General features: G+C 43.1%; 1 protein-coding gene across 2 annotated transcripts in view; it reads right to left on the reverse strand.

Moving 5' to 3' along the window:
- Positions 1-23,706, reverse strand: part of Slc5a1 (solute carrier family 5 member 1) — an 84,378-nt gene that overhangs the window by 12,090 nt on the left and 48,582 nt on the right. For both annotated transcript variants that reach the window (XM_052735865.1, XM_052735864.1), the window contains exons 6-11: positions 11,307-11,412; positions 10,162-10,242; positions 8,401-8,621; positions 8,067-8,202; positions 5,911-6,018; positions 1,027-1,177 (exon numbers count right to left, since the gene is read on the reverse strand). In XM_052735865.1, the coding sequence (XP_052591825.1) occupies positions 1,027-1,177; positions 5,911-6,018; positions 8,067-8,202; positions 8,401-8,621; positions 10,162-10,242; positions 11,307-11,412 (803 nt within the window). The remainder of the gene's footprint in view (positions 1-1,026; positions 1,178-5,910; positions 6,019-8,066; positions 8,203-8,400; positions 8,622-10,161; positions 10,243-11,306; positions 11,413-23,706) is intronic.

Consider the following 23,706-nt stretch of genomic DNA (forward strand, 5'->3'; position numbering starts at 1 on the left):
AAATGAGTAATGTTTTCATATCAGTCTCCCTCTGGGACGGCCTTCCCATACCACCCACTATTTACCCAAACCCTACCTGCCAATCTTGACTCCAAATTCTCCCTCCACCAAACCTTCCCCTACTATACTAAGCCATGCTCATCTCTCCCTTATCTGGGTCCTGGATTGCTCTTACAAACCATACAGTTGCTTCATGCCACTGTGAGCTTGTTTAATTTGAGCAAACCCAAAGCTAGTAGTTATTGGATACACAAAAAAATGTGAGATTTAATGCAATCTTAGGACCAGGAGATCTAGAACTGTACAAGTCAACAAACTGGGTTTCTTTCCAGTAGGTACCTTCTAAGAAAAAAAACAAGTGAGGTCTCGGTGCTGCTCAGTAGAGTGCAAAGTAGCAGATGCTCTGCTGGTTAGACACCCTTTTGTGGGGATAGGTATCCTTATTTTCTCAGAAAACAAGGAATGGGCATGTAGCTCAGTGGGAGAGCATTTGCCTGGTCCATGCAAAGTACCAAGTTTGATCCCAGCACCATTAATTAAAGTATATGTGCACATAGCTGGTGCTTTGTACTTCACAGAGTATATTGAGAGCTCTGCGGAGGGACTTAACTGGCTGTAACCAGCAATCCTAGCTCTGCCCAGTCCAGACCTAGTTAAGATACAGATAACTTCATTCCAGTAACCCTCATTAGTAGCCTGAGATAAAGAAGTTGATTTCTTACATTTCTTCTAACTCCAGTGGGACACTGCTTAATTGTTTTCAATGTAAAATGAAATGTCAGGACTGGGGTCTAGCTCTGTGGTACAGTGCTCGCCCGGAGTATACAAAGCCCTGACTTCAATCCCCCATTGCCACAGAAAAGAAAAAGAAAGTGCCAGAGAAGGGTAACTATAACTGGCCACAGAGACAACTCCGATTATACCAAGTATCTGCCAATCTTGCCTAACTGAACTACGGTGGGTAGAACTTTTTGTGATCTTTTCAGCTTCCCTGGCACATGGCAGAGTGGAGGAAGCCACATTTACCTTCCTGCAATCATGAGCTCCTTCTCGGATGCTTTCTTCCGGATCTTGGTGTAGATGTCCATGGTAAAGAGGGTGCTGGCACTGTTGAAGATGGAGGTCAAGGAGCTCATGAGTGAAGCCATCATCACTGACAACATCAGGCCTCGCAGTCCTGGAAGAGAGAGAGGTTTTGAGTGACACATCCGTCACCCCAACTCTCTGTTTCTTGTGCAGCAGTACCCAAGGTTTGTTTGCCTCTAGAAATCATGCCTAGGTCCTCAAATTCATCTCTCCGGGAAGAATAGAGGTTTTAAGAACTGGACTTCTAAGACAATGGAAACTCTAGTCTTCTTTATAATTAAACCAAGTGCACAAGAAGTAAGAGTGTGTAAGAGAATCTCCCATAGTTTTCCAACATGAAGTAAACAAGAAGAGAGCTAGAAAGACCCGGCTACTTCCTGACTAGAGTGTTCCCTTAAAATCTTTCCCTGGCTAATTCTTTAACTTTGTTAAGACTTTATAAGAAAGAAGACAATGATTCAGAGACAAGATAAACATGAGAGAATTTTAAACTAAATGGTGATGATGATGGTGGTGGTGAGTGTGGTGGTCATGGCAGTGGCAGGTATTTCCAACCAAGGGGACTTTCATAAGGACTCTCACCAAAAAGAGTCATGATACAGCAGAAGGATGTCTACACTAGATTGAAAAGAGAATGAAAAGACATCCATGAATGGGAGCCTAGAGAAATGAGTAAGTCACATCTGGCAAAGCTGTAGCATACCGAGTATGATGCCTGCTCTTGGTTATCAGCTTGACCACATCTGGAATCAACTAAAACCCAAGCCCCTGAGTACAACTGTGGGGGATTTTCTTAATTAAATCATTTGAAGTGGAAAGATCCACCTTTAATCTGGATCTTTTAAGGTGGGAAGATCCACCTGTAATCTGGGCCACGCCTTCTGGTGGCAGCCTATATAAAGGACTTGGAAGAAGGAAGCTCTTGCTCTTTGCCTCCTTGCCCTCACTCTCTCTGGCAAGTCCATTCCTTCACTGGCATTGGAGCCTACTTCTTAGGGATTCCAGCATACACTGAAGACCAGTTGAGACACCCAGCCTTATGGATGGAACAACTACTAGATTCTGGGACTTTCTGTTGGAAGACAGTGATTGTTGGGCTAGCTGGGCCACAAGCTGTAAGCCACACTAATAAATCACCTGGTAAAGCGGGTCTGTGACACAGCCTGCCTGACCTGCAACAAGACCTGTTTAAACTCCGCCGACATCGGCTTTGCCATTGATGACTTGAGCAGCATCAGGACAAGCAACTTAATTTCCTCTCATTGGTCTATTCCTGTTAGACCTTCATTCACTTATCTGCTCAACAAATGTTTGCTAAATGTAATTGTACGGCAGCCTAGCCCCCGCCCCCAAATCATGGGATAGCAGACTAGTAAGGCAAGAGGGGCAAAAGCAGACAGGAAGAAAAGTACGTGATAATTAGGAGACAAAAGGGGCAGAAGTGATGTGGATTAGCGGGGGAACACTCGCTGGCTGAAAAGCTGAATCTACAAGTGGAACCAAAGAGGCAGCCTAAGAAGATGGGGGAAAGAGACGAGCTGGAGAGGATAACATTATGAATCCAAAGAGAAAGGTTCGAGAAAGACAACTGATAGATGACATTAAATGCTATTGAGTGAGGTAAAGTGAGGGACAGGAAATGTCTGTGTGATCTAACATGGGATTCAGTATTCACAGAAGCCAGGTGACAGCCAGGACAACTGATCAATGACATTAAATGCTATTGAGTGATGTTAAGTGAGGGATAAGGAAATGTCTGTGTTGTCTAACATGGGATTCAGTATTCACAGAAGCCAGGTGACTGCCGGGAGGCCAGAAACACTGAGTGCAAACACAGAGTTATGCACTCATCTTTTTGTTGTTCACTGTTCTACTCTAGCACCATGTGTTAGGGTCTCATGAGAGCAGAGGGGTACAGGGCCAATTTGGAGAAGTCACACATTTGTTCCGGCAAAGACCAGTGTGACTGACAGTTGCTCGCCGGAACCTTAATTAATAAGCAGCCAAGTTCAGTGGAGGAGTTAAATATTACTCCCGCTCTTATATGAGTTGAATACAAATGTCCTGCTCAAGATTGTGCATAAAGCTTGTGGAAAGAAGTTTAAAAAGAAAGCTAGCCATGTTGGTAAACACCAGTAATCCGAGCACTAGGGAAGCTCAGACAAAAAGACTAACATCAATTCAATTCATGGCCAGCCTGGATGGATGGATGGATGGATGGATGGATGGATGGATGGATGGATGGATGGATAGATGGATGGATGGATAGAGGGATGGATAGATGATAGACAGACAGACAGATAGACAGATAGGTGGAAGAAAGGTTGAAAAGGTGGCTCAGTGGATAAGGTATTTGCTGCATAAGCAGGAGGACCTGAGTTTGGATCCCCAGCATCTACATAAAGCCAGGAACTATAGCACATATCTGTAACTCCAGTGCTGATGGGAAAGATGCAGATACTGGAGCTCCCTAGTCAGCCAGTCTAGCCAAACTGAGAGCTCCTGTGGGGGACTCATCCCCACCTTTTTTTTCCCAGGGTACTCTTGAGGAGTGAGGGATAAGAGATTTAGATAGAAATATAGAGGGGAGAGGGAGACAGATAGAAACACAGGATAGCCCCGGGAGGGCCTGGATCCTTATCCACCAGCCCCTTCTGTCTCTTCTAAAGGGCTTTTTAAAGAAATGCCAAGGGGTGGAGGAAAAGACCTCCCCCTAGCACAGCCAAGTGCAGACCCTTCCATACATCTGGTAACCATGCAATTCAGTAACCAATCAATTCATCCCCTTATGCAGCCCTGCTGGGTAAAGCAAGCTCAGATCTCACTAGGAAACCTCTGTGGGCTCCCACAAGCACCGAGTACAATGAGATAGCATGTCTTAAACAAACAAACAAACAAACACCCCACAGCTTAAGACTTATGGGACGTCTTGGAAGATAGGATAGAAATACTATAAGACCCAGAGGACCAGGAAATCTGCTGTAAGACTGTGTCTCCCAGAAATGACAGGGAAGTTTCATGCATGCTATCTTAACAATATGGTTGCTTAAACAAGACCTGAACAAGGACAACATCAATAGACATGATAACATGGAAGGGGCCCCAACCATAGGCAAAGGACCACAGGCAACTAAGGGGCATTAAGAGCAGAAGTAGTCTTCTCCTTGGGATGAGCTCCCAACTAGTTATCTAATACCAAATGGTCAGCTCTGAAATCAAATACACACAAACAACACTAAATAGACTCAGCTCTGTGTGTGTGTGTGTGTATTAAATTTTAAAGGACAGTAATTTGAGAGAGTGAAAGAGAAACACATGGGAGGAGCTGGGGAAAAGAAATATATTATATTTTAATAATAATAAAAATAAATGTAACAGGAAAAGGACTATTACTATTATAAATGAGTGACAATATAGGTTATTGCAACTGTCAGGTAAAATGTTCTCTACAAATTTGTGTATTTCCCTTTTACACACTTAGCATTTCTATCACAGTGTAAATTTTTAAAATTGTGAGAAAAAATAAGGTGCATGGGCCAGCAAAGTGGCTTGGTAGGTAAAAGTGATGGGTACACAAGCTTGATGGCCTGGATTGGAGCCCCAGAGTCTACAGTGGAAGGAGAGAACCAGCTCCTAAAGGCTGTGCTCGGATGTCCACACACACACACACAGCACACACACACCCTAATAATAAATCAAATATTTGAAGTAATTATGGTAGTTTGGAAGAAAATGGCCCGCAAAAGAAGTGGCACTATTAGGAGGTGTGGCCTTGTTGGAGTAGGTGTGGTCTCATTGGAGGACCTGTGTCATTGTGGAGATAGGCTTTGAGGTCTCCTATATGCTCAAGCCACGCCCAGTGAGACACTCTGCTTCTTGTTGCCTGCATATCAACATGTAGCATCTTCTTCTACAGCACTATGTCTGCCTGCATGCCACCATGCTCCTTGCCATGATAATGGACTGAACCTCTGAAACTGTAAGCTGCCACCTCAGTTAAATGTTTTCCTTTGTAACAATTGCCATGGTCATGGTGTCTCTTCACAGTAATAGAAAGCCTAACTAAGACAGTAATAATAGAAGTGGAGACTTGATATCTACTTGTGGCTTCCACATGTGTGCACATGTGTACACACACACACACACACACACACACACACACACACACACAAATTCTAAATTTTGAAATGAGATCATTCAGCATTTGAGTTTCTATAACTGGCTTTTTTCACTTAACACCTTGCAGCGTCATCCATATTATCACAAATGAACAGATCACCTTGCAAGTCTGAATTGTTTATGGAGATCACATTTTTATCCATTTATGTTTGAACACTTAGGTTGGTTCTATAGCTCGGCAATTGTGCACAAGCCTATGATGCACACTAGAACACAGTTGTCTCTTTAACTAGTGGTTTCATTCCCTTTGGATATGAACTCTGTATGGAGAACGTTGAACCCTATGGTAGGTCTACTTTTATTTTTTTTTTCAGGAGCCTCCATACTGTTTTCCAAAATGACTGTTGTAAGTTATAACCTCTTTGTTTAAGTGCTTTAAATGACTATCTAGACAGGCATGAATAGGGAAGTTCTGCCCCCACCCCAACAAGTTTTCATATTGTTTCCTTTCTTAGACCAACTAAAGGACAAGACCTGGGATGATAGACTCCAACTGAACCATATGTTATGGACAGTAACTCAAAAACACAGAAATGGGGCTTTCACCTTAGAGCACAGCCCTGGCTAGGAAATGGCTTTGTCCCAGAATGCACCCAAAAGTCTAGGTAGAGCCTAAACCAAATTGACCTCCCAAGAAAGTCTCACCATTAGGCATGAGCTCCACCACCAAGGTTGGATAGGCGATGTTGGTGCAACCAACAGCAGTGCCGCAGTACCTCTTACATTCTGAGGGGATGACACAGGCGATTTTGTCTAGAGAGAGATGAACAGTTGTATCAGCAAGTTTTCATTGGGTTGCAATGGGTTCAGACAGTTGCAAAATGTTTACCTTCTTTTTTTTTTTTTTTTTTTTTTTTTTGGTTTTGGTTTTTTGAGACAGAGTTTCTCTGTGTAGCTTTGCACCTTTCCTGGAACTCACTCTGTAACCCAGGCTGGCCTCAAACTCATAGAGATCCGCCTGACTCTGCCTCTCGAGTGCTGGGATTAAAGGCATGCACCACCACCGCTCGGCATGTTTACCTTCTTAAAGCAACACTTCAAACAAGATATTCCCACCCAACACCCAAGAACATTGCCAGGAAGAGAACATCTCCCAGCTAAGCCGTTCTGTGTCATATCCTGGCCCTGTTATCCCGGACACAGCTTGAAGCTCCCACAGCAGAGAAAAATGGTTCTTAGGCAGAGGGGAAAAAAGGAAACTAAGAAATGATCTGGTGGGAAGGGAGGAGACGCTGTCTTCTATCTTAACAGCTTGGTGATGATAATCGTCTTTTCTTTTTCCTCCTGAAAATCATGGTTATTTGTGACTCCTAGTTTTGAGGTTTATTTTGAATAGCTCTTAAGCATACAGTCAAACCCCTAGAAAACTATGGTGACTCCCAAGATGTGAGAAATCTGGCACAGAGATAAGAAAGAAATAGACTGGGAGGAGGAGGGAACAAGATCTAGAATCTTGGAGCAAATTCTAGAAACTTATATAGAATTCAGCTCCACAAACATCTGTTAAGTACTCATTTAGCACTGAACTGCACAGCACCAATTCACCAAAGTAGTATTTTGTAAATAAATACATGCAGTAGCCATTAAGGAATGAGCCATTCTGTTTGCTAGACAAGTGTCTCTCAGTATCCACACGTGACTGGTTCCTGGGTACTCTTGACCCATTGGATTCCAAAGTCTGTGGGTACTCAACCCCTTAAATAAAATATCATAGTATCTGTTGTAATACATGCACATCTTCCCCTTAAATGACATGCAGAGTACTTACAATACATAATAAGCTATAAATGCTATGGAAATAGCTGTTATACTATGTTGTTTGGAAAAAGTGATAAGCAAAACTTTACAAATTGTCATCATAGGTGCAGATTTTTTTCAATATGTAGTTGGTTGAAGAGCCACAGATATGTGAGTTACGAATATAGAGGGCAATTATATTTCCTCATGGTGTACAAGCCGGCACAGGAATAGGAGAGCCTAGAGAGGGCATGTAACCAAGGACAAGATAGCAAATGCCTGCCAACTCTTCTGACTTCATTTTGGAGGATGCTTGCCAAAGTGTCACTCTGTGGTGCTCTATTTATTTATTGTTGTTATTTTGCATTTCAAACAGTTTTGAATCGTAGCAGCTAACCAAAAATTATTTTTATTCATAACAGCAGCATGTAAATGGCAATGCTGAGATGCCACAAAAAAGGCCAAAGATGAATCTGTCACTCTAGATGGCAAGTCACAGGCTTGAGGCCCCTGCAAGGAAACAATCCATGAAACAGGGCAGAGAACATGGCAATCAGCAACTGGCTGGACCTTTGACATTAAAATTACAAAATAAATTATTAGACACCGCTGCAAGGCTGGGGGTCAGGGTGCAGAACAGCAATCGAGCAAAGATTATTTCCTGGAAGAGGGAACGTGGATGATGTCATGACTGTGGACGATTCGAAAAATAATGAAAAATAACGAGAAGGCAACTGTTGATGTAAGAAATGAGGGAATTGCTTCTCTCCTTCCACCTCATGGGCCCCAGAGATCAAGTTCAGGTTGTCGGCCTTGGTGACAAGCCTGCTAGCAAACAACTTTAAATTTTAAAAACAAAAACAAATAATAAACTGATTTAAAAAGAGACTGGGAAAGGCAATGCCAAGATTTCTGTGTCTCTGATGTGCACGCTGCCCGACACAGGCGCCTTGACCCTTGGTAATCATGGCACAAAAGAAAGAGTATCAGAGGAGCCGGAGGGCTTCCAGAGTGCCATACAGCTAGCAAAGTAACAACGGGCTGAGCTCGGGTAGAGGAATTACCTGTGTATAAAATCCGGCTGACCATCCCCGTCATCACCATGAGGAACATGGGCAACAGCTTCATATAGCCACACATGATACAGCCGGCCTTCACATGAGACATGTTCTTAGCTGAGAGGCAGCGCTGCACAATGACCTGTCAAGAACATCCCAGTGAGGAGCTGTGCAGCCCAGTGACACTGTGACCCTCTGACATCCCAGCTTCCCTGTTTTGGGCCTTTAGCCTTGGTCCCCAGAAACCCACAGACCTTCCTCTCCATACTCAACCCCAGCAGCCTGCCAAGTGGGAGTCTCCATCATGCAACCTGTCTACCTGCACACCCAGACTGCATACCTGATCTGTGCACCAGTACCACAGGGAGAGGATGCCCAGGCCAAAGATGAGCCCAGGCCATGGAATGTCGCCCTTAATAGGATCTCGGAATATATGGAACGAGTCAGCCCTGGGAGTGTAGCATTCTTCCCTGATGGTGACGTTTCCATCAGAAACCACGGTTGGAATGGCTTTCATGTACTTCTCCATGAACGCTTCATACCCTCCTACTTCATTGAAAGCTGAAAAATATTGGCACGAAAAAGAACACTGTGAAAAATTTAATTCCCTATAGTGATTTCATGTATGAGTATATTGGACACCAAGAGGATACCAGCACAGGAGAACATCCTTGAAGTGTGCACAGTTTGGGGCAAATTACCTTCCCCGCAGGCCTCAGGTTTCTCATTTATAAAAATGGGAGTGTGAACTTTGCCCAGCCTTCCTGGGAGCCACTGACATTTCAAAGCAACAGCCTGTGTAAGTGCCCTGACTGAAAACCATATACAAAGGGGGAATGTCTTATTAAAAGAAGACCTGGGCTTTGGACCACATGCAGACTGTCTTTTCTTTAAATCCCAGCTGTCAGCCACGGTCTTTGGAACTCAGAACACAGAGTTAGAGACACACAGTTGCCTTCTGGAGACTGGCCACAGGCCGGACAGCAGGTCCCAGGGATGTACCGGGAATGGGCGAGGGATCAGAACTTGGCCACCTCACAGCTCAGTGTTGCCTTTTAGCCTGTGTTCGCCAACCCCCCAGAGTCTATGGGGAAAACCAAATGAAATCCTCAGAAAACTAAACCCTAGAGTGTAGACAGGAGCCTTTGAATGACTCCCAGAGGGTCCTATACACGTGAAAAACAACATGTGTCTTCTGTCTCCTCCTAACAGCTAGGCTTTCCAATGCTGTCTTTTATAGACAGGACAGTTTCAAGAAATGATAGGAGATGCTGACAGTGGGTGAACAATTTTTAAATTTTGTCAACTGAAGCATTAAAATGAAAAATCACCTATCACCAACAATGCCTAAACGCTGGATTTTTAACATCACAGTGTAGGCAGGATATAGTTTCAGCCTGAAAATACAGCATGTAAATCTGTGTCACGTGATGAGTGGTTAGCCTTCTTCATTTTCACCCAGGTTCTCTGCAAATACAGCACCACATTTCCCCAGGCCTACCCTGGAGACCACTGAACCAAGCTATCCAGAAAGAACAGGGGCAATTCGAGTATTCCTTGGGTCTGCTCCAACAAGGGTCCTACAGAGGCAAGGGGGTTCCCATAAGGATGGCCAGTCAGGGCTGGGCCAGTGCCCTGAGCTAGGCAGAGTGTAATGGGATATTTGTACACTATGTGAAGATGTATTGCTGTGATTGGTTTACTAAAGTGCTGAACGGCCAGTATCTAAGCAGGAGAGGCAGGCGGGATTTCTGGGGAGAGATCGAGGAAGAGGAGGAGGAGGAGTCTAGGTGCACGAATTACTCCAGAGATGCCAGAGATGAACAAGTCCGATGTACAAAAATGGAGACTAGGTTAAAAAAAAAAGCCGTGAACATACATTAATAAAAGCAGATTAAGTTATAAGAGTTAGTTGGGGGCAAGCCTAAGGTAAGATCAAGCTTTCATAATTAATAGTAAGTCCCTGTGTCATTATTTGGGGGCTCACTGGTGGGACAGACAAAGACTCGATACTGCAGAGCATCAAGCCAGACTTGCTCTCCTCTGGTCAGAACTCCACACCTCTGCCCCCACCTCCTCAGCTAGCCTTAACCCCACTTACCAAACACAGTCAGGATAAGAGACCCCACCAGCATAATTGCTGTCTGCAAGGTGTCCGTGTAAATCACCGCCGCCAGGCCCCCTAAGCAGGCAAAAAAGACAATAGATCACATGGAGTGGGCGATGCCCACCTGCTTCCTTTTCCTACCCACTACCCTCTCTTTACCACCAAGGCACCTGCCAAGGAGCTCTCCACCGCCCCTGCCACCACCATCTGCCTGCCTTCCCTTCTTTCCTCCCTAATCCTGCTGCAATATTCTCCTAGCCTTTGCCTCTCACAAAAACACCTACAAGGCCTGGGAAAGGGCGGGGCGTTTGTCTATACCTGAGTGGAAAACACTTGTTGTGAGCTTTTTAAGCTAGGACATGGCCCAAGAGAATGCTTGCTCCTTTTTACTCTGTAATGCTAGAGAGATGGAACCCAGTCCCCACCCTGTGTGTGTGTGTGTGTGTGTGTGTGTGTGTGTGTGTGTGCGCGCGCGCGCGCGCGCGCGCGCACGCCCACGTGTACACATGCATGTGACAGACAAATGTGCTAACTGTAAATTACATTCCCAGCCTCTCTAAGTAACTTCTTGTCCTCAGGTATACAGGGCTCCCACGGAGCAGCAAGCTCCACTGTTGATCTGCCCCTTGACTCCTGCAAAGAACACGAGTCTCTGCCATCCTCAAATCTTACTCCAAAACCTCTTCGTATACCTTTCTCCCACTTCAAAATGGTTCCCAATCTAGTCACATTAGATCTATGGTTCCCAAGGACTCTGTATCTGTTTATACCATCATGCTTCATGTCCCTTCTCTCCCCGCTACTTCCTAGTAACCACCTTCTTCTGGTACCTGCGGGCTGGCCTTGCTTCTGAGCCGAGCCACGCCCATTCCTGCCACCAATCTCCGCTTCTCTTATTTTTTTCACCTGGCAGACCTCTAATTGTCGTAGCTTAGCCACAACCTTCAGGGCTAGGCTCTCCCGAGTGCCTGTGAAAGGTTGTCCTGACTTTTCCAACCAGCGCGGGAGCTTTCGCCGAACATCCACATGGCTTGCCGCGGAGACCAAGAAAATAGCCGTTCTAACCCTACCTCCTTTGTCCTTCGCAAGTGCCTAACCCTGAGCCAGGCTTGAGCTGCCGATCGCTTGAATGGACCCACCTGTGATTGTATAAAGGGCGGTGATTGCTAGTAGGATGAAGATGGCCAAGTATATATCCAGGCCCAAGGCTAGATTGATGAATATGGCTCCAGAGAAGATGTCTGCCTGAGGGGAGAGAAGCGAAACATAGGCAGAAGTGAGAGAGGTCATCTGGTCACAGGGGCCATAAAGCAAGCTCTGTTCATGATAGTAGTGAGTATTTCACAAGAAAAAGGACTCTGTGGTTAAAAAAAACCCAATCTATTAAATGCTAGATTACACAAATTGAAAGTGGCTTCTGTGCCACGTATCCCTTCACCTTTAATATGTACCATAGGCTGTGAATACATAGCTGAGGGACAAGATGCTTCACAAACATTTAACTATAAATATATATGTCTGTTAGCATCCCACCCATCAGCTGCTGCTCTTAGCCATTACTCCCGGCTTTTACACACCAGTGTGCACAGGTTTATAATCTCTACCCTCAAAAGCAAGTCTGAGTGTTTCAGTTCTGTGCGTGGGAAACCCAGCCCCCACTCGCTGCTTCTTCAAGATTTTCATTTTACCTGCCTGGCCCCAAAGGAGTTCATCCAGAACACTAAGTGCCTCTTGCACATTACTAGTGCTTCTGTCTATACTGGCTGGTGTGATTTTCAGGAGACTTGTCCCCCTGTCACTGCTGAACTCACTATGTTCTTTACACGGTTCTTCCGGGCTTTCTTCTCTGCCTCTAGTAAAGCGACCTGGCTGGATGGTATGCAGTTGCTAATATAAACCAGCAGAGGGCATCAAAATACTGTGCTTCCAGGAAGGAGACCATGACAAGGTAATCTTTTTAGATTTGCAGGTACCAAAATTAGACTCCTCCTCCACAAAGTATATGAGTTGGTCTTTTTTTTTTTTTTTTTTTTTTTTACAAAATAGAACATATTTTAGAAATCTAAAAAAGGAATGAAGCCACACTCCTTGGGAAGGTGCCAACAGGATTGGACTCGGCTCTCTTTTACACACACACACACACACACACACACACACACACACACACACACCATTCTCATTGCTCCCTTCCTTACTCCATTGCAGTTGCTCAGAGCCCAGCCGTGTTCAGGTCCCCTGCCATGTTCTGCACTCTGCTATGGTTTCAGTGTGTCCCTAAAGGTCCATGAGTTGAAAACACCATGCCCAAATCCACATACTGATGCTATTTGTAGGTGAGGCCTTTGAGGGGGGGGTAATTAGGATTGAGTGACACCGAGAGGGCAGGACCCCCATAATGCAATTATTGGCTTCCTAAGAAGAAGGAAGAGAGCCCAGGCTGCAAGCTCCTTTTCACCCCGTGGTGACACAGCAAGAAAGCCCTCACCAGCTGCCGTGTGCCCTCAGATGTACTGCTTTCCAAAACTGTAAGAAACTCTGTTCTTTATAAATCTCGGGTATTTTGTTACAGTACAGTACACTGGACCAAGATACCCTCCCGATGGAAGCTCTAGTCTCCTTCCTCTACTGTTTCACCTAATACCAATTCCATGGCTGTGTGTTAGAACTTGAGCCCCAAGAGGGAATCGTCCCATCCTCCCAGCCTTCTTGGGGCCCCACTTCTTAGCTGTAGCTCCAGTCATCTCAGACCTCCCCTGCAAGATGCTCTCACCCAAAGAGACCTATGTCATCACCAATCCTGGTGAGGAAGGACAGACAGAATGTGGCGATAAGAGAGATGGTGAGTCTCTCTCTCTCTCTCTCTCTCTCTCTCTCTCTCTCTCTCTCTCTCTCTCTCTCTCTCACACACACACACACACACACACACACACACACACACACACACACACACGGACTCATAGATTGAGGGCCTGACTTTGGGCACTACCACTACAGCCCTAAGGAATGAGGACAAAACATTTTATCTCTCTTCTTCTCCGTTTCTTCATCTTTAAAGCAGAGAGCTATGTCTCAGTGTCTGGAAGTGGGAAAGGCAGCGGAAGCACTCCACAGCCATGTCTCAGCAGCAGCTGAATAGAAGAAAAGAGCTCCATTGTACACTAGTCATGCTAAGTGTAAAATGGCCACCTCTTCCACACTCTGCACACCAGGCCACTTGAGACTGTGATGAATATTCACAATGCTTCTCCTCCCTAAAATAATGCATTTTTCATTCCACAAAGTCATCTAAATTAAAGGAATCCTATTCACTGGTTACTGAAGAATGCTACTAAATACACACACTTTTGATTTGACAAATTAGCTAAGAACATGAAAAAAGTTAGAAGGTGTCTACTACCTTAAAAATACTCTTTGGCTTGGGCTGTAGCTTGGTGGTGCATTCCATGCTTAGTGTATACAAGGTCCTAAGTTCAAACCCCAGTAGAAAACAGCACAAACACCATGGTTGCTTTATTTTCCAGTATGTGGTTTTCAGAGCTTTGTGACAGCCACACTGTGACACTCTTCCCAGCACTAGTCACAATAAGTAACTCTCAATCACAAGATGTGCTATAAATGACATCTATAAAATCTTCCTGGAGCCCGGTGTGGTGACTCACACCTGTAATCCCAGCACTTGAGATGGAGATGCAGGAGGATTTCTGAGGCCATCTTGAGCTACATAATAAGACTCCTGTCTACACACACACACACACCTGCAAAAACACACAAGTGACGTGTGGTGTGTGTGTGTGTGTGTGTGTGTGTGTGTGTGTGTGTGCATGTAGCTGCTTAAGTATTGACTAATGTAAGTCTTATATTTATGATATGCTACTTGTATCCAATATAGATAAAGAAAACTTTTGTGCTGAACTAAAAACAAAACAAAACAAACAACAAAAAAAACTAATACAAGCTCTCCCTCTCATGAATTCTATCCTTGGGACACCAAAAACCAGGATTCCTGCTGAGAATACCATAGCTAAGTGCATCCAGTCGAGGAAATCCGCCTTAGCCTGAGGGCTCTGTGCATTGGATTCCAGTTCTTCCTACCTGCCTCAATTTTTCATTTCCCTGGGATTTTTTTTTCCTCTTCTTTTCCAGGGAATTTTACAGCTTACCCAGGGCTGCCACAGGCATGTGTTGTTTTGATACTCAAAAAGTATTGACATTTGCTCATTTCTGCCTACGCTTTTGGGATTGCAGCTGTTGGACCCCACAAAGTTCTCTTAGTGGAAAGAGATCGTGTGTTAACGTATGAAGTACAAGCTGCCAAGGAAGGCTCAAAATCTTGTGGTATTACACGATGAAAAGTTAAAACTTCCACAACAGGAGCTGGAGAGATGGCTCAGGGGTTAAGAGCACCGACTGCTCTTCCAGAGGACCCGGGTTCAATTCCCAGCACCCACATGGCCGCTCACAACTGTCTGTAACTCCAGTTCCAGGGGACCCGACACCCATGGCAAAAACATCAATGCACATAAAAATAAAATAAAATATTTTTAAAAACCAAACACAAAACTCCAACAACAAGTGATGAGTAGTGAGAAAGCAAAGAAAGAGATGAAAACCCTGAAATGGCCAAGCCGCCATTTGCAGAGTCACATGACCTCACATCCTCACAGAGGATGACCCGCTGGGTTCAAGCTAAATGTCTAAGGACGTGGAGAGAGCAAAACAAGAATGCCGACATTTAAGAAGCCGCGCTGGAAAAGTGCAACCAGAAGTTGAGAAGTCGGGTTTGCTCTTTTGTGACAGTGGAGGACAAACAGATACAGTGGTTGGGGAAAAAAAGCGTAATGGGTGAATCACGGAGGGAGAAGAAAGGATGGATAATCGAGCTAAGATCAACTGCAGCCATCTGGAACAGCTCACGAAACAAACTGAAGAGACCACAGGGGAAAGTGGAAGCCTTGGAGGCAAAGAAAGAATTGGAAACAGAAAAGATGGTGTCACATGGACAAAATGTCCCATCTGAAGAATATACAAGGCTTCAAACAACTACTAAAAGATATTCAGAGAAGACGTAATGAATTTCAAAGTCTCATCCAGGTTCCTAACATGTCCGTTATCAGCCTCTGCTCCTGGCCTGGAACTCCCCTTTCCTCGGATGTGGAGAAATAGCTTCAAAGGGAACTCTGTCTACTTCACAAAACACAAGAGACTGGAGAAACTTCGATCTCCTGGCAGTGGTGGGAGAAAGGTGAAGCCGGGGCTCAGCCTTTGCTGATGTGAAGTTGAGCATGTGGCAGTGAAATCCTGCATTACTGTTTGCCACAACCCATGAGCCACCTCAAGAAAAGGTCCCAGAGACATGCTATGCTGCCTAAACCCCAGAATGTGAGGATTATGCTAATGAAAGGGAAGTATTTTGAGTTTCACAGATATCTAGAGTATGTATTGACAATCTTTTGACAATATAAAAACAGGAATTAGTTAATTGAGAAATCAAGTTCTCAAATTACTGATTTTTACTTTGTTGAGTGTTTCTGGCATTTTGCCTGAAATATGTCCATCTTGAATTCCTTTTTCCTCATCTTTGAGATATCTGCTTGGCAATAACAAGATCAGTAAACATCTGACTTATTGTATACAAAAGTTATAAACTTCAAGGTTTTGGGCAAAGAAAACTACTTAAAAGTCTAAAAAATACTTTAAAGTTTCTAAATATATGTTCATTATAGAAATCTTTACCTTTTCTAAAAGCTCTGCACTTAGGTTATCAAACAACTTAATAAATATTTTTGTACTTAAAAAGTATTGGTGCTTGTCTGGCTATGGTTTCAAGGTTGATCACTATGTATTGAACAATCAACTAGGATTATTGTTGTCATCATCATCCTCCTCCTCCTCCTCCCTGGGAGTGAGGCCCTCTCTCAGTCAGCAGTTGCCTGTAGTTCTTAGTCTAGAGGTGGGACCCCAGGAGACTTTCTCCTTCTGTGTTAGCATTCTCTTTTGAAGCTGTGATGCTTCTGTCTTGTTTATGCAGCCATTATACAGATATACACAAACACACACACACACACACACAGAGAGACACACACATATATATATACATATGGCAATAACAATTTTTAAAAGACTATCAATATGAGAAAACAGTGATATGGAAGGGGTTGGAGGAAGAGGACTTGGGAGGCTCTGGAAGAAGAAATGGAAGGGGAAAGTAATGTGATTATATTTTAATTCAAAATGTATAAAAAGGCCATCCATGCCTCCGCCCACCCCAGCCTGCCAGATTTAGCGTGGATACCACATCTGGTACCCTGGCCTGCTCTGGCCAGCCCTACCTATACCAAAACCAACCTCTGAGCTTCCACCAGTACCTGGCCTATCTGCCACCAACTACAAGTCCCTTCTGTATTGCATCTAACCTCTCCAGCCAGCCAGACACCCCACTTCCTTTTCCAGGATCCGTTCCAGTGAGTTTTCCTGACCTCTCCGTCACAACTTCTCCTGAACCCACCAGATCTAGCCTAGGTTCAACATCCGGTGCCCATATCCAACCTTTCCAGCCATATCTACACCACACGCCAGGCATGGACCGGGAAGACATCCTGAACACCAGCCCAGCCCCGCTCTGTCCACTTGACCTTCCACCCGAGCCATTTGCAACCCCCAGGCACATCCTCTTCTCTGTCCAACCTGCTCTGTCCATATCAGACTTAGAACTAACAAAAGAAGTCCATATGCCACATGTCATCACAAAAATACAAATAATGTGAAAGGTCAAGCCAGTATCCTCTTCCTTTCATCCACTGTTCTGTAGAAAGGTTCACTAGTGAGAGTTACCTAGATGAATCCCAGGACACAGAATTGAAAAGAGCAATCATGACTTCATCAGAGAATTCGAGGAGTTTAAAGAAGACACAAACAAACAGTTTGATGAAATTAAGGAGAATAAACACCCGAGTTCCAGGACAGCCAGGGCTATCCAAAGAAACCCTGTCTCAAAAAATAAAAATAAATAAAAATTTTAAAAAAATCAGAAGAGAAAGACAAGCACACTATATACTCATCAAAGGAAAAAATTCACGAAGAGGATGTTAAATTCTTAACATCAAGCACCAAATTCAAGGGTACCCAAGTTCATAAACACTACTACATCTGAAATCACCAATCAACCCTTGCACAGTGATAGCGGGTAACTTTAATACATCGCTCTTGCCAACAGACAGGTCATCCAGACAAACCACAACGGAGAAATGCAGACACTAACTGACATCATAAAGCACCTGGATCTAGCAGATATTTACACAACATTTCACCCAAACACAAAAGGACATACCTTCCTCTCAGCAGCTCAGGGAGCTTTCTCTAAAACTGACCACATACTCAGGCACAATCAAATCTCAACAGATATAGGAAAATCAAAATAACACCTTGCATTCTATCAGACCACCACAGATTAGAACTGGATGTCAACAACAACAAACAACAGAAAGTTTACAGACTCAAGGAAACAGACAGCTCACTACTGAATGAAAAATGGGTCAGGACAGAAATTAAAGACTTTCTAAAATTGGATAAAAATGAAAACACAACATGCCCAAACTTATGGGAAACAATAAAGGCAATTCTAAGAGACAAGTTCATAGCCCCATAAGAGCCTACATAAAAAACTTGGAGACACCTCATATTAGTAATTTAATAGCAACCTGAAATCTCTAAAATAAAAAGAAGAAATCACACCCAAAAGGAGTAAAGACAAGATATCACCAATCTCAGAGCCAAAAATTAATAAATAGCAAGAAAAACAATATAATCAATGAAACAAGGAGTTGGTCCTTTGATTAAAAGTCAATAAGATTGACAAACCCTTATTCAAATTAACTAAAGGGAGGAGAGAGAAGATCCAAATTAACAAAATTAGACATGTAAAGGGTGATATAATAACAGACATGGAGGAAATCCAGAGAATCATGATGAGATACTTTAAAAACCTGTACTCCACCAAATCGGAAAATTCAAAAGAAATGGATAATTTTCTCAATATGTACCACCTCCCAAAATTAAATCAAGATCAGATAAGCAATTTAAACAGAACTGTAACACCCAGTGGAATAAAAAGCAGTATTTAAAAGTCTACCACCCAAAAAAGCCCAGGAACAGACAGTTTCAGTGAAGAATTTTACCAGACTTCAAAGGAGAGTTAACCCCAATATTCCTCAAATTATTCCACAAAATAGAAACAGAAGGAATATTGTCTAATTCTTTTTACAAGACCATAGTTGCTTGATACCTCAAAAACATAAAGACTCAACAAAGAGAGATAATTATAGACCAGTTTCCCATATGAACATAGATGAAAAAATTTTCAGTAAATACTTATAAACTGAATCCAAGAACACATCAAAAAGATCACCCACCATTATCAAGGAGGCTTCATCCCAGAGATGCAGGGATTGTTTGACATATGAAAACGATAAGTATAATCCACCAGAAAAACAAATTGAAAGACAAAAACTACATGATGATCTTATTAGACGCATAAAGGGCCTTTGACAAGACTCCCTAACCTTCCATGATAAAAGTCCTGAAGAGAATAAGGATACAAGGGACATACCTTTACACAATAAAGGCAATTTCAGCAAGCCCATAGCCAACATCAACTCAAATAGAGAGAAATGTGGAATATTCCTTTACACTGTGAATATATGTTGCTGTGATTGGTTTAATAAAAAAGTTGACTGGCCAGCAGTTGAACAGGATAAAAGTTAGGTGGGAGAGTCAAACTGAGAATGATGGGAAGAAGAAGGGTGGGGTTGGAGGAGTCACCAGCAGATGCAGAGAGAAGCAAGATGGGCATGTCACACTGAGAAAAGGTACCAAGCCACATGGAAAAATATAGATAAGAAATATGGGTTAATTTAAAATGTAAGAGTTAGCTAGTAACAAGCCTGAGCTTTTGGCTGAGCATTTATAATTCATATTAAGTCTCTGTGTCAGCTATTTAGGAGAGGTTTGTGGGACAGAAACTTTTGCCCACAGAGAAACTCAAAGCAATTCACTAAATTCAGGAACAAGATAAGGTTGTCCACTCTCTTCACATCTATTCAATATAGTATTTGAAATCTTAGAGTAATAAGACAACTCATTGAGATCAAGGAGATACAAATTGGAAAGAAAGTCAAAGTATCTTTAGTTGCAGATAGTCTGATGGTATATATAAGTGATCCTAAAAGTTCCACCAGGAAACTCCTACAGCTGATAAACATTTTCAGCAAAGTAGCAGAATACAAAATTAACTCTCAAAAATTAGTAACCTTCCTATACACAAATAACAATCTGAGAAAGAAATCAAGGAAACAACATCTTTCACAATAGCCTTAAAAATATAAAATATCTTGGGGTAACTCTAAGCAAGCAAGTGAAAGACTTGTATGATAAAAACTTTAAACACTGAATTAAGGAAAGACGATACCGGAACATAGAACTATCTCCCATGCTCATGAATCAGTAGGATTAATACAGAAAAAAAAAAAAAAAAAATGGCCACACTGCTAAACGCAATCTCCAGATTCATTGCAATCCCTATCAAAATTCCAACACAATTCTTCACATATCATGAAAGGACAATTCTCAGCTTCATATGGAAAACACAAAAGCCCAGGACAGTTAAAACAATCCTGAATAATAAAGGAACTGCTGGAGACAGCTGACCTGAGCTGGTGGGAGCTCATCTACTCTGGATGACAGCTAGGGAGCCTGCATGGGACCAACCTAGACTCTCTGCATGTGTGTGACAGTTGTGTAGCTTGGTCTGTTTGTGGAACTCCTAGCAGTGGGATCAGGACCTGCCCTGGCGCTTGAGCTGGCTTTGGGGAACCCAATTCCCAAGCTGGGTTGCTTTGGCCAACTATGATTCATGGGGAGGAGCTTGGTCTTGCCTCAACTTGATGTGCCATGCTTTGTTGACTCCCACGGGAGGCCGGTCCCTTTCTGAATGGAGACAGAAGAGGAGTGGATGTGGTGGGGGAGGGTATAGAAGGGAGGTGGGGGAAGGGAACAGGAAAAGAGAAGGGAGGGGAAACTGTAGTTGGTATGTAAAATAAATTTAAAAATAAAGGAACTATTGGAGGTATCACCAACTCTGACTCAAATTGTGCTACAGGGCTTGCTAATAAAAACTGCATGGAATTGACACAAAAACAGACACATGGATCAATAGAATTGAAATGAAAACCCAGACATAAATCCACACACCAATGGACACCCAAATATTTTTATAAAGAAACCAGAAATATACACTGGAAAAAAGACAGCGTCTTCAACAAGGAGTGCTCGTCAAAATAGACAGCTGCACGTAGAAGCATGCAAATAGATCCACATTCATCATCCTTCATAAAACAACTCCAAATGGATCAATGGCCTCAATAGAAAACCAGATACACTGAACCTAATAGGGAAAAGTGGGTAATAGCCTTGAACACATTGGCACAGAAGACAACTTCCTGAACAGAACACTGATAGCATAGGCACTAAGATCAATAATTAATAAACGGGACCTCATAAAACAGAAAGGCTTCTGTATGGCAAAGGACACCATCATTCAGACAAAGCAACAGGCTACAGAATGGGGAAAGATTTTTACCAAGTACACATCTATAGAGGGCTAATATCCAAAATATATAAAGAACCAAAAAAACTGGACATCAGGAAAAAAACATTAAAAATGAGGTATATATTTAAACAGAGATTCTCTAAAGAAGAAACTCAAAGTAATGTTCAACATCCTTAGTCATTAGGGAAATGTAAATCAAAACTACTTGGAGATTTCATCTTACACCTGTCAGAATGGCTAAGATCAATAACACAAGTGACAGCTCATGCTGGTGAGAACGTGGAGCAAGGGGAACACTCCTCCATTGCTGCTGGTAGTGCAAACTTGTATGGTTAGTCACTTTGGAAGTCAGTGTGGCGGTTCATTACAAAGATAAGAATCAATCTGTTTCAAGATCTAGCTATACCACTCTTGGGTATATACCCTAAGGACACTTCATCTACCAGAGACACTTGCTCAACCATGCTCATAGCTGCCAAGTATGGGGGATATAGTCCCAACTAGATATCTCTTGTCACCAAATGAAGTTTCCAGTACCAAGAACGGGTTTTGTCTAATTGAGTTCTTGGCCAGGGGGGTCCCATTGGAACCCTCAAACAACCCAGGCTATTGCCAAGGCTGTAGGTTGCTCTCCAGAAACTGACAACAAGGCACTATAGCTGAAGACAACACTTACACAATGCACTGAACCTTGAGAAAGAGAGGTGGTGCCTACACAGAGCCTTCACCCCTACAGGCTAGTGTTCTTGGTACTGGAAGGTACTTTGCACACTACCAAAGGAGAAATGTAAACACCAACCCACCTACAAACCTTCCATCTACAAGGGTGTCCTGCCTACAAGATATACTAGTGCAACAATGTCACAAAGCTTGTAGAAGTAACCAACCAATATCTGATTTGATGTGAGGCCCACTTCACAAGACAGAACCCATACCCGACAGTGCTTGGGTGACCAAGAACATGAGATTAGATAACCCAGATACCTAGGGTAAAACCAAACACTACTGTTTTACTAAAGGAACATAGCTATAAAATGGCTCTTAATGACACGCTGCTGTATTTCTAGATCAGGGCCTTGCTCAGCCGTCTTCATGCAGTAGATGAGAACAAACACAGAGATCCACAATTGGACAATGTGCAGGGAGTGAAAGACGTGAAACACTTGATCATAATAAGTAGGATGTCTCCATCAAATCTCTCCCTCAGGGCTCAGAGAACCCTTCAAAAGAGTAGGAAGGAAGTATAAGAGCCAGAGGAGATGGAGGACACCAAGGAAACGAGGCCTTCTAAATACAACAGGACCAATGCCCATATGAACTCAGAGGCTGAGGCAGCCTGCACAGGGCCTGCGTGGGTCTCACCAGATAGTGTCCTAGAGCTGAAGGGAGAAGTGTTCCCATGACCCATCCCTAACCCAGAAGCTGTCTCCAGTTGATAGCCACTCCCAAATGAAAATTCAGTTGTCTGCAAGGGAGTCTCCCTGGGAAAGCAGACTCCTCTTAAGGACAGGCTGCATGCCCAGCAGTAGATGGCCGACAGAAAATGAACTCAACAGCACCTTTAGAGATTCAGTCTCATAACATCACATCGGGGCTTTTTCTTCTCTATCTCTCTTTTTTAAATTTTATGCTTTTCATTTTTATTTATTCATTCATTTTTTATCCTACAGGTACTTTGCGTGTATATTATGGCTTCAAGTTCCGTGTTCTTATGGGGTTTCTGAGTGTGTGAACAAGTGATTTCTGTGCCTCTATCTGTTTCTTGTGCCTTTTCTTGGGCTCTTTTCCTTCTGGTTGTTTGCTTTGTCCTACTCCACTGTGTTTATTTTTTGTTTTATCTTTTTAAGAAGGGAACTGAGATCAAGGGTAGATACCAATAAGTTCTGGTTTATTTCTTTTTTAAATAAATTCCTTACATAAATAAAGTCCAAGTGGTAGATATAAAAGTGCTTATCATATTGTTCTTTGTACTTTTGTATGTATGAAATGTTTGGGGCAGGGTTTTTTTTTTCACTTATGAAAATGGTGGATGAGTTAGAGAATACACTACCAGCCTCGACATAAAGAGCCCTCCTATGTCCTCACTACATCCATAGATCATCCCAGCTCGCTCCTTTGCTAAGATTCTATTAGCACTAAGAGAGAGAGAAACAGACCAAACAAACAGGAGGAACAAAAGAAAGGAAGAGAAGAAGAAAGGAAGGGAAGGAGAAGAAGAAAGGAACTTTCTCCATGCTGCTTAGCAAAACCAACCGGAAGTAACAATTTTAAAGTACGTCCTTCAAAGCCAAGAGCCAACGGTCCTTTTCTACAGGGGTAGGAAGCCAGGCATGGCAGCATCAGCCTGTAATCCCAACTGCTAGGGACCCTGAGGCAGGAAGATCATCAGCTTAAGACCTACAGAGAGTCCAAGGCTAGTCTGGGAAACTTAGGTGAAAATTTGTCTCAAAAAAATTTAATTTGGAGCTGGAGAGATGATTCAGAGGTTAAGAGCACTGGCTGCTCTTCTAGAAGATCCAGGTTCAATTCCCAGCACCCACATGGCAGCTCACAATTGTCTATAACCCCTCTTCCAGGGGATCCGACACCCTCATACAGACATACATGCAGGTAAAACACTAATGTAAATAAAATACAAATAAATAAATTTTAAAATTTTTTTAATTCAAAATAAGAAAATTTTAAATATCTCAGTGGTGGGGCGTTGGCCTTGGTTCAATCCCCAGTGACACAAACACACACCCACAAGAGTGGGAGGAAATCATCCTCCCTCACCATCTCTGGCAAAGGCTGCTGGGACAAGAGCACAGCCTACTATGACATAAACACCTTGGCTTGTGCTTTGTGGGGTTTCCAACAAAACCATGTGTATAGCAGTGGATCAAAGGTCGAGTTCAACCCAAGAGCATCATTCTTATCACGTTGAGAGGTGGGCT

Source organism: Peromyscus californicus, unplaced genomic scaffold, assembly GCF_007827085.1.
Source record: "Peromyscus californicus insignis strain IS unplaced genomic scaffold, ASM782708v3 Scaffold_13__1_contigs__length_99412109, whole genome shotgun sequence".
NCBI classification, from domain to species: domain Eukaryota; kingdom Metazoa; phylum Chordata; class Mammalia; order Rodentia; family Cricetidae; genus Peromyscus; species Peromyscus californicus.